This window comes from Notamacropus eugenii, chromosome 1, assembly GCF_028372415.1.
Source record: "Notamacropus eugenii isolate mMacEug1 chromosome 1, mMacEug1.pri_v2, whole genome shotgun sequence".
NCBI classification, from domain to species: domain Eukaryota; kingdom Metazoa; phylum Chordata; class Mammalia; order Diprotodontia; family Macropodidae; genus Notamacropus; species Notamacropus eugenii.
In genome coordinates this window covers 348,794,160-348,806,130 of record NC_092872.1, presented here as the reverse complement: position 1 = coordinate 348,806,130, position 11,971 = coordinate 348,794,160, and the positions used below count along the sequence as shown (strand labels likewise).

Here is an 11,971-nt window from a genome sequence, read left to right as displayed (position 1 = left end):
TGTGGGAGAATTGGAGCACTAATTCATTGTTGGTGGAGCTGTGAGCTGATCCAACCATTCTGGAGAGCAATTTGGAACTATGCCCAAAGAGTACAAAACTGTGCCTGTCCTTTGACCCAGCAATACTGCTTCTAAGGCTGTATCCCCAGTAGATCATAAAAATGGGAAAGGGTCCCACATGTACAAAGGTATTTATAGCAGCTCTCTTTGTGGTGGCCAAAAACTGGAAATCAAGGGGATGCCCATCAATTGGGGAATAGCTGAATAAATTATGGTATATGAACATAATGGAATACTATTGTGATATATGAAATGATGAACAGGAAGACTTCAGAGAGGCCTAGAAAGACTTATATGATCTGATGCTGAGAGAAAGGAGCAGAAACAGGAGAACTTTGTACATAGCAACAACCACAGTGTGCAAGCACTTTTTCTGGTAGACTTAGAACTTCATTGCAATGCAAGGATTTAAAAAAATCCCCAATGGTCTTTTAAGGCAAAATGCCTTCCACATCCAGAGAAAGAACTATGGAATTCAATCGCAGAATGTAGCAGATCATTTTCTTTGGTATTACGTTTTGGTTTGTGAAAAGACTTCTCCCATTCATTTTAATTCTTCCATACAACATGACTATGGTGAAAATGTATTTAATAGGAATGTATGTGTAGAACCTATATAGGTTCTACACATTTATAAAATTATATGCTGTCTAGGGGAGGGAGGGAAAGAAAAAAATCTAGGTTGTATGGTAGTGATTGTGGAACACTGAAAATAAATAAATAAAAATAAATTTTAAAAAATTTTGTTTAATCCAATTATATTGAATCTTGTAGATGGATACAAAGATCCAGTGGAACTCCAAAAAACTCCGAATTAAAAATGCTATATGCCTGTAGGGAGAGAGAACTGATTTCTGAGTGCAGATGGAAGTTTTTTTTCCCTACTGTTTTTCCATGTCTTTTTCTCCCCAAAATGGCTCCTATTTTGCATGCTTACATATTATAATTGATATATTTTTTGCCTTTACAATGCGTGGGGAAGAGACTGAAAGGAGGGAATTTGGAACTTAAATTTAAAAAAAATCTTGTTGCCTGGGGTGTATTAAATTCACTTAAATTAAATTAAATTCTTGGGGTAACTGTGAGTGAGGGTGGTAAGCCTCATTGCTTTCCCCGAACTATTCATGGGTATTACCGTACTCCGGCAACGACCAGTAAGGACAAGAATTCTGGCTTTGTTTCAAAATGTAGCATTGAGAGGCACGAGAGGCACGTGGCTGCAAGGACGTCCGGAGCGTGGGTGCGCCTGCGTGTGTGGAGAGGGAGGGGGAGGGGAGAGGGCGTGAGGGAGCGGGAGGGGGAGAGGGAGGCGTGGGGCGCTGATGAATGTGCACTTGCGCACGTGCACAGTTGATGAACTTTGAAGGAGTGGGGCTGGGAGCTTTTCCCACTGCCAGAATTTCGCAGGTTTCCCGGGAGTCTGAGAGGACGGCACTCGAAGGGACCTGGCAGCGCACGTGCTGGGGACGGGGCGGGAGTGGGGGCGGGGGTGGGGGAGGAGCCCCGCCCCGTTGGAAGGGGTGGGGCCTGTGGGCGGGGCTGGTAGCCTGGTATTTCTGTCTCCTGCAGGCGTTCCCCCCAGACGCTTGGCGAAGCTGGCCAGCGAGGGCTGCGTCCGCTCTCGTGCTCGGTGCGCTGGACCCACGCCCTCTCCCTTACACCCAACCATGCTGCGCAAGCTGACTCTCGACCAGATCAACGACTGGTTCACCATCGGCAAGACGGTGGCCAATGTGGAACTCCTGGGGTCGCCTCCCACTTTTCCTGCTAGTACTCCCGGGCTTGGGGAGCAGGCCCAGGCCGAGATGGAGGCGGAGACCCTGGCCCAGGCCGAGATGGAGGCGGAGGCCCTGGCTCAGGCCGAGGCGGAGGCCGAGGCCGAGGCCGAAGCCGAAGCCAAGGCCAAGGCCGAAGCCCAGGCTGAGGCGAGGGCCCGAGAAGAGGCGCAGAGACCACCCCCGAGTGACCCGGCGCCGGCAGCATCGCGATCGGGCGGCAGCGAGCAGGCCCGTGCTCGAGCCTTGGCCTGCTCGGTGGTTGGCCGGTAAGGGGCCCTGGGAACCCTTCTCTCCTAACCCTTATTTAGAAATGGGGGAGACGTAAAAGAGGGGAAGGCCCCCCGCCCCCCGTGGGGGGAAGAAACAAGAGCAACCTCATTTTTAAAAAAAAAATACTTTATTCATTATCTTCCTCTCCCCCATTTCTTTTTCACCTCCATTCTTCGTAATCCCCTGTAACAAACCGACCAAGATATTGACCATGTCTGGTTACCCACGTGCTTTTCTAGCGCTCTGTCTTTCCGAGGAAAGCGGTGGCATTTGTTTCAGCCTCACAGGCTGGGCCAGCCGTATGGACTTGGATTCTGACTTGTATTTTTTTTAGTTTTCGTACGGGTCTGGTGGATAGTGTTTTTTTCTTTCTGTTTCCTTCACTAGCAGTGTCAATTAATACGCGTCTAGCCTGGTTTTTTCTGAGTATTACTATTAGCCTTTTCTTACCAATTACATACCAATACATTCATGGAACATTTTTATTCATGTGTTTCTTCAATTGATTAGCACCCATCTTATTTCTAGCTTGTTACTACAGCAATCGTTGTTGAATTGCTTTGTTTTTCTCTTACTGTATTGAGATTTGCCAAGTTCTAGCCTTGCAGCCCTGCAAGTTGGTATGTAGTATTATCCTTGTTTTACATAGGGGGAAAGTGTGTCCCAAAAGCTGATTTATGCAGGGTTACACAGCTAGTAAAAGTCTTGAAGGCCATGAAGAAGGCTACATTGTATCCGTTACTTACTTATTTTGGCCTCCTTTCTCTCTGGTACAGTGACCAGCATCCCCTCTTCCCCTATTTTTCCCTTCATTAAAAAAAAAATTTATATATACTTGACATAAAATGAAAACATTACATTACATTAAAAATTTAATTTTTATTTTATGAACTTCAGTTTCCTTTGATTGGCTAAAGACATTTTGGGCATATTGTAGGATTATAGATTCAGGACTGAAAGTGACCAAGAGGTAATCTAGTCCTACACCTTCATCTTATGGATGAAACTGAGGCCTAAAGAGACTGAACCTAAGTAGAAATTGTATGTTTTAGAGCTGGATTTGAGCCCAGTTCCTCAGACTTTTTTACTCATGATGAGTTTGGCTCCTACTGAGGTTGGTGAAGGATATTAGCTCTTGCCAGAGTCACAGGGAAGAGTGAATTAATAAGCAGATTATGTGAAGAGATAGTTAAGTGTATTTTTTTTTTAATAGAAGAGTTCTTAAACTAAAAGTGGTGAGAAACTTAGCTATTTTTGTCAGAGGCATCACCATTCTCCTTATTTCAGGACCTTGATTGAGCTCCCTCCAGTCATTTGCCAAAACTTTCTATTTTTACATCCATAATATTTCTTATATCTGACTTCAGGAGTCACCCAATGAACACCTTAGTTCAGGCCCTTATCACCACTGGCCTAGCTTACTGTAATAGTCTCTCTCCTCCTTGTTCAGTATATTCTTTATACCTGAGGTGTCAAAGTGAGCAGCTAGAATCAGATTAAAGGAAATATTTAACAAAATAAAAATATGCTAAAAAATAATATTAACATGTGGTTTTCTAAGTCAATATATATGTTCCACCAGGATCCAATATATGTGTCCACCAGGATGATTTAGTGGCTCTGGTTCTATTTCAGTGGGATATCACTATGCTACATTGCTGTCCAAGTGATTTTTCTTAAGCATAGATTTGACTGTGGCACTCTCCCACTAAAATTCCAATGGCTTCCTATTACTTCCCCCAAAGAATAAAGATTCTTGGGTTAAAGATAAACTCTCCTTAGCTTTTAAAGCTGACCTCAACCTATCTTTCCACCCTTAATGTATTTATTCTCCATCCCACAGTCTGTGATCTAGCCAAACTGGCCTTTTCCAGCTCTTGCTCATTCTTGACATTCTGACTTCCATGTCCGGAATGTTTTTCACTTCACACAACACCTTTCTCCAAGATGCAGCTCTAGTACTATCTTCTGCAGTAAGGCTCTGCTGCTGCTGCACTAACCCCCAACTGCTTGCTAGTACCCTTTTTCCCAAACTACTTATGTTATTTCTCCTCTATATGAATTTGTCTTCCCCATTAGAACATAATCTCCTTGAAGGGTAGAGATTGTTTCATTCTTTATATTCTATCTCCTGTGCCAGGTACTGTACCTGTACTTATTAAAAGTGCTTGTTGAGGGATTTATTCCAGTTTCTGGAATTGAGACTTTTGAGTCCTAAAGCCTTTTATATCCTTGAAGTTTAGTGCTCATTTGAAATTAAAAGCACTTTCCACCTTTGACATTCACTTACTTTTTAGCTATTTCCTCTACTGGAGGCATGCCTGTCTTGTTTAATATAGAAGAAAAGAAGTAAGTACAGTGGAAAAACTCAGAATTTGAAGTCTGATTTGGGTTTGAATACTGTCTTTGCCACTGCCTGACTGACTACTTTTGTGATCTTGGACACATACCACTTTCACACATATCAAGTTCTTAGGAATTAAAGCTGCGTGAGGATCCTTAGAAGACTATCTAGTGCAATCACTTCTTTTTACAGATGGAAAAACTCAGGCCAGTCAAGAAGACACAGGTACTATGTGACTGGGATTTATCTTTTTGCCTATTATACTGTTAGATCCTGAGTCCAGGGTCTTTTGTCATTTTTTATCTTAGTATTTTAAGTGCTACATACACGTATTTAACACACATTAGTTGAATTGAATTAGCTCATGTTTCTGTAGTGCTTTAAAGTCTACAGAACATTTTTCTAATTGAAAGCACACTAATATACTTCATATATTAACTGCTAAAAGAAGTCTATAGAAGTAGTGGAGAAAATGGTATTGTCTTGAATGAGATATCAGTGAAGGATATGGGAAATTATTATTGTAACTTGATAAAGATTAAAGCAAAGTAATTTTGGCATTAATTAAGTGTAATCAAGGGCCAGATTTCTGGTGGTCTCAGGACATTCTAAGAACTGGCTATTTTCTGTGCCTTTTTGCATCTGATGGTTCTCTGTGTGCTTTTTACTGTATTAATGAAGACCACATAAAACCTATTTGTTTTCCACAGCACACTTAATTTCCCTTTGCAGTTCAGTAGCAGTACTTCTATTATGCTTGTGCAGTTGGATTCATGTTTGTTGAAACTAGTATTTCATTTTCTTTGGACTCTCATAGCCTTTTATGTCCTGAAAGTGACCTTGGAACTATAAATGAGTTTGGTTCTAGAGCTTATTTTTATAGGAATTATAATGTCTATTTATTTTTATAGCACTTTAAGGTTTGAGAACATGGCTTACAACCCTGTAAGTTATGTAGTCCAAGTATTCATTCCTATTTCCATTTTACAGGTGAAGAAACTGAGACCCAGAATCACAGGTCTGACAAGGGATAGAGCCAGGACTCAACACCAGTTCTTGGTCTAAGTCTAGCATGTTTTCCATGATTACATGCTATCCTTGTTCCTTAGTATGTTTTTTTGGTGATTCTATGACTTGGAATATATTGACTAACAGTTATCCCAACATTACTGAGAACAATAAACATTTTAGATGAAAACTTTGACATTTCTAAAACAACATCCGTACAACAACCCTTTTAGATAGTATGCAAATATTTATTACTATTTTATAGGAAATGGAGGTTCAGAGAAGTTGTCACCTAATAAGTTATAGTTTTATTGGCAGAGTATTGAGTTTCAGGGATATCATGATGGACAGTCGACATTTTAAGGAGCTCTCCAGTTTTGAACAGTTGAAATAAGAGAATATGGAGCCTAGGATAGAGGTTGGGGGGTTACCATTCCTCCTCATTTTAAAGATGAGTAAACTGAAGTCTGGAGAGTTGAAGTGACAAAGTTAGAACCACAATAGGAACTCAAGTTAGAAGATTGCAGGTGCAGTGCTCTCTCTCTTACACCAGAAGAGCATATTGTGTAGAGCAACTTGGTGTAAAAATTAATGTAATATAAACTAAGTTCAAGGAGTCATCGGAATGGTTTGGATTTAGAGGAGAGTTTCTAGTAGAATTTTGAAGGAGGTAAGGGATTTAGACAGTTCACCTAGAGAAGGGGAAAAGTGTTCATAGGAAAGGCCAGGGCATAGTTGGAAATTTCTGAAAGTAGAAATAACAAGGCTTGTGAGCTATTGCAGAAGGGTTAAGTGGGAAGATTTTCTTTAAGGGTGTAATAAAAGGAGAGTCTAGAGACATTGAGAGATGTTTATGTGTAAAAGTTTTTACAAGTTTTTGTAGTGTACCTTGTTTTCATTTTATTTCTGTTAGCTTAGCACTTTGTACAGAGTTGGCACTTGTTAAAAAGTGATTGAATGATAGATTTGGCTGGACTGCTCACTGCTTGCTCTCTAGATTTCCCATTTGGGATCCCTCCTTCTGTGTGCTACCCTTCTTGTTTTGCTCTCTTACCTTTTATATCCTCCTTTGTGTACCTTCTTATGTTCCTTTCCCTGACTCAAGGAGAGAAGAAAAAGAATGTGTTTTGGTGACTTTTCTCTGTTCAGAGTTAAGTACTGGCTTCCTTGGAAGTCAAGCTCATAGTCATATGCTTATGTTAATTATTAGATTTTTATTGCCTTTTCTTCTTACCTTCCCCCTTTTCCCATTACTTTCATTTCTTCCTGTTTTTTATTTGAGATTTTCTTAATTTAAACAGTACTCAACTGTCCTTGCATGTAATTTACCTGCTAGTTCATTTTCCCCTGTGAACTGTTCATGCCATGCCCTTTCAGGGGGTCCCCTGAAGGCCCCTTGGCCTTCAGAAAAAGAGTTCCATAATCAACTATGCTAGTTCAAACCATTTTTTCACTAGCTTTTTCTGTTTCGTCTCCTTGTTAGTTTTTCATAGTTATATTGATTTTGCTCCCACTTTTTCATCAAATAACAGAATAGTAGAGTTGGAGGGGGACCTCAGAGGTTGAAGTTGTGTGAGTTTGTCTTGTTTGCTTTACTACATTCAAAGCTTCCTGGGGATGGGAAATTTTCTGTTCCATTTCTTTTGTTTTATGAAAGTTTTTTGCACTGAATGGAGGTTTAATGTTCATCAGCCTGCTTCTACTTTAGTTGAACTGCTTCAGCTTTGAAGGCAGATGCCTTTGCCTTCAGCACTCTACTTTGGTGGACCAGGAAGGCAAAGTCAATAGTTTTCATCTAAAATGTTTCAGATCAGAGAAATTATTGGGAATTTTGATTGCTTTCCTAAGACAACAATGACAGATTAGGTAAGATCTTTATAGAATCTCTAAAATTGCTTTGAAATTTCAATATATTACTTTTACAATTAGTATGGAATAGTGGATAGTTGACTTTAGTCAAGAAGACTGGTGTTCAAGTGCTGATCCCGGCCCATGTTAGCTTCCATGTTCATGAACTTTGAAATTCCCTTATCTGATCACAATCTACTGTCAGTCCTCCTCTCCTTCTCCCTGCAACTCTAAAACCCTGATCTTCATCCTCACTGTGACCCTCAACTCCTTGATCCCTCAATTCTCTCCCAGGCCATCTGCCCTGCACTAGCTGTCTACTCTCTTCCTTTCTCCATCTTGACCCCTTGGTGAACCAGTGTACCAGAGTACAGTTAGTACACTTTCTTCTTCTCTGGACTCCCTTGCCTCCTAATCTTGTTGCCAGTCATGCCCTGCCAAGCCTCAGCCTTATATTACTCTCACCATTCTCCTACATGTGCTGCTGAATTTAGCTGGAGACCATCACAAAATTCCTTTGTCCACCACAAATTTATGTTATATAATAACCTCATTTGGACTCTCTGCTTCAAGATAGTCCTTTTACACCTTTCTAATTAACTTACTCATCAGAGTGACTCTTCCACACCTTTTTATCTCTCTTCAAACTTTCCATGATTCCTCTTCTCCTTTCAGCTGAAAACCTCCTGAAAAAATTGAGGCCACATGCTGAGAGCTTCTCCTTTTTTTTCCTCCTGATCTCATGTTACCCAGATGCTTTCTACCACTCTCTCCTCCTTCACCCCTGTTTCACATCAGGAATGCTCTTCTTGCCAAGGCAAACAAACTCCTGTAGATGCCTATTTGCATCTTGTCTTCTCCAGCAAACCCTCACACTCAACTGGGCTTCAACCTCTCCCTCTGTCTACTGCTTGCTTCCCTACTACCTATAAACATGTCCGTGTTTCCCGCATCATCACTTGATGCATCCTTCTCTGCCAGCTTTTGTCCCACATCTCCTGTGTCTTGTGGATAAAATCTTTGAGAAGGACAGCTGTAATAGGTGCCTTCGTTTCCTTTCCTTTCACTCCTTTTAACTCTTTCTAATCTGGCTTATGATCTCATCATTCAATCCAAACAGCTGTCTCCAGTGTTATCAAGTGATGTCTTAAATTTCCAAATCTAATGGCCTTTTCTTAATTCTCATCCTTCTTCACCCTTGTTATTGTTGATCACCTCCTAAATATTTGCTTCTTTCTAGGTTTTCATGAAATGACTCATTCCTGTTTTTCCTTTTACCCATTTGATTGCTTTTTCTCAGTCTCCTTTTTTGAATCTTTATTTTCAAGTCAAGTCCTGCTAACTGTGGCTATCTCCCAAGGCTTTGTCCTGCATTCTCTTCTCTTCTCCCTTTAAACTATTTTTTATGGAAATCTTGTCAGCTGCCATGGATTAAATTATTATCTCTATGCTGATGATTCTCAAAATTGTTTATCTAGCCTTAACCTCACTGCTCACGTACTCACATACAGTCTTGCATCTCCAGCTGCCTATTGGACGTCTCATACTGGATGTCCCATAGATGTCTTCAACTCAATGTGCCTAAAACTACATTTATTATCTTTCCCCCTAAACCCTTCCTACTCTTGGGACTTCCCTATTACTTTTCAGGGCAGTCATTCAGGCTCTTAATAAGGACATCATCTTCAACTCCTCTCTCTCTCACCTCCTAAGCCCCAATATCTGATCAATGACTAGGGTCTGTTGATGTTAACCTTTGCAGCATCTAACCCCCTTTCCTTCTCTGATGCAGCTTCCATGCTTGTACAGGCCTTCATCATCCTTATACCTGGACTATTGCAATAGCCTGGGAATTGATCTCCTTATCACAAGGCTCTCCTCACCCTAGTCCATCCTTCACTCAGCTGTCAGAATGATCTTCCTAAAGCATGAATCTGACCATGACATCCCCTCCCTTACACATGTGCTCAGTCAATTTCATTGACTCTCTGTCATCTTACATATAAAATCTCCTGTTTGGCATTCAGATCCCTTTATAGCCTGATCCCTTTCTATCTTTACAATCTTCTGACACCTCCATTTACTCCCCCTATGTACTCTACTCTGCAGTGAAATTGGCCTCTTTGATGTTTGCACAAGGCTCTTAACTCTAGGCATTTTTACTTGTCTGCCTGGAAAACTCTTCCCTTCTATTTGCCTCCTGGCTTCCTTCAAGTCACTGTTAAAATCTCTCCTTCTACAGGAAGCCTTTCCTGATTCTTACTAGTTCTGTTGCCATTCTCTTGTTGATTATTTCCAGGTTATTCTGTATCTAGTTTGTACATAATGGTTTGCATGTTGAATTAAGAGCAGACTCTTTTCCCTTTCCTTATACCCTGAAGCTTGTAGTAGAGTGCCTGGTACATAGTAGGTACTTAATATATGTTTATTGACTGATGTACCTGACTAGCTGTTGTGATTCTGGTCAAGTTACTTAAGTTCTCACTGCCCTAGGCACCTCTCTTAAGACTGAGCTGCAGTTCTATATATGTAGAGGGAGTTTCCTCACTGGAAGTTCCCCAATGAAAATCACAACCCCTCTCCCCCAAAACAAAAAAAACTTGATTGTAAGCATGTAGTAACCTTTTGATAGTGAATCCTTTACCAATTGTGGGTATACATACCTATTATATAAAAATCTAAACTTTTTAAAAAGTTAAGTTGGAATGATTATTTCCTTTAAAAAAGACTTGCAAGAGCAATGTTTTTCAAATTCTGCTGCAAGGAAAACCTGAAACACACCTCAAGTTTTAAAAAAATGAACCATATATTATTTAATAGGTATAAAAATGATTTTAGAGGATTTTACCATGAGGGTTCTGCTAAAGATTTGTTTAAGCTGAAGGGTTCTACCACTTTGAAAAAGTTTAAGAGCTGCTGCACAGGGGGATGCTTGGAGAAATAGTAAGCTTCTCCTTAGAATGCCTAAAATTTGAGAAATATTTCATCTCTTGTGAAAATTTGTCCAAGCAGTGCTTTCCTAGATGATCGTTTCCTTTTTTTCTCTCTGAAAGTTTGGGGTTGGAGAATATGGCTATAAAATATCCTTGGATTATCTTGTTCATTCTTTAGATTTTTGAAAATCTTGGGTGTTCTGAGGAAATTGATTTCAATTTTGTTCATTTAAATTCAACCAAAAATTTTGATTAGCAAAAATTTAATTTTAACTATGATTTAGACTTGACTTTTTACATTATTGTCATGTAGTTAGACTTCACTGGACTTTTATTAAGTACCACTGTGTAAAGAATACTGCGCTAAATGCTGGAGGAAATGCAAAGTCACTATAACAGGGTAACTTAAGTTATTGACCAGGAACTCCCCTGACCCACCCCCACAACTAATGCAAAGGCACCTGATTAGTGCAGAATATTCTTGTGAGAGTAGAGAGGACTATAATTGCAGAATCTGAGTTTGAAGGGGCTTTGGAGGTCATCTAGTCCAAACTCCACCTTGTTCGGGATATCATAAAGGAGACTTCTGTGAAGAAGTACTCCTGTGTGTTCTCTTTCAAGGTCTCCAGTAACAGGACACACTATGATGGAAGACACTCATTCCATGTTTAGTTATTAGGAAGTTTAGCCTTGGATCCTGAATCAAGTTTCTTTATAATTTCTCTCTGTTGATCTTTTTTGTCACTCCCCACTCTACCCTTCCTGGGCTTAAGAGGAACATTTTATGAAGCTAAGTCTGTCTCCTTATTATGGTCTATAGTCTTACCAAGTGGAAATGAATATAGTTAATTATAAAAAGATCTTGTTTCTGGGGATCTTGTTTCCCGTCTTAGGGATGGGAAAACATTGATAGAGCCTTGTTTGCAAATATTTCTGGGTCCCTGAATTGTCATTTTTCCTTTTTCAATACATACCTAGAAACTCCTCAGGGAGCAGACTTGTGGTTCAGGATTCATCTAGAACATTTTCTGTCTGGGGTGTCCCAGTGAATAGGGGGATAGCAATTTCAGTGCCATTACACAACCGGAGTTTTCAGCAGACTTGAGTCTTCAACATTTGTTATGTGGGTAGTCTTACAGTGCTGCATTCTTCCATCCTCCTTCCCGTCCTCAAACCCCGCCCCCCCTTTTTTATTCTGGAGCTGGGAAGGACCCAACACTTTAATCCTACCCCTTATTTTACAGATGAGGAATTGAAGATCTAGAAAGGTGGTATAAAAGCTCCATGATGTCTCCTTTTTCAGGGACTTACTGATGTAAGGCCATGGACTCTGTTTTTCTGAGATTTAAGCTTCTCCAGAAAGAATTTGTCATAAAAAACAAATACAAGAGAAAAATGAGATATTAAAATATGAAATTTCCTTTGCATTTATTTGGATCCACAGATGGATTTATTTATATTTGAGTTATCTTGATTTTTGTTAAGGGTTGCCCTTGTGGATACATTTAATGATATTATTGGATTTGAGATTTAATTGAAGCAAAACCAAAAATTTTAAAAGAAATTTGGTGAGAGGGAAAGAAACTGGAGCTTATGCATTTCCCCCTTTCTGTACAGAGATCTTATTTTTGTAATTGGTTTGTATGTTTTTTTAGAGATTGAACTTAAATTTTAATTTTCTTCACATATTTGCTGCCCTTAAGGGCCTCATGTAAAGTCTGTCTTTTGGG

General features: G+C 40.0%; 1 protein-coding gene across 1 annotated transcript in view; it reads left to right on the top strand.

Moving 5' to 3' along the window:
* The first annotated feature begins 1,584 nt into the window (after nucleotides 1-1,584).
* Nucleotides 1,585-11,971, top strand: part of TDRD9 (tudor domain containing 9) — a 201,520-nt gene continuing 191,133 nt past the window's right edge. Inside the window, exon 1 of the mRNA XM_072630074.1 lies at nucleotides 1,585-2,104. Within this exon, the coding sequence (XP_072486175.1) occupies nucleotides 1,728-2,104 (377 nt within the window). The 5' untranslated portion in view covers nucleotides 1,585-1,727. The remainder of the gene's footprint in view (nucleotides 2,105-11,971) is intronic.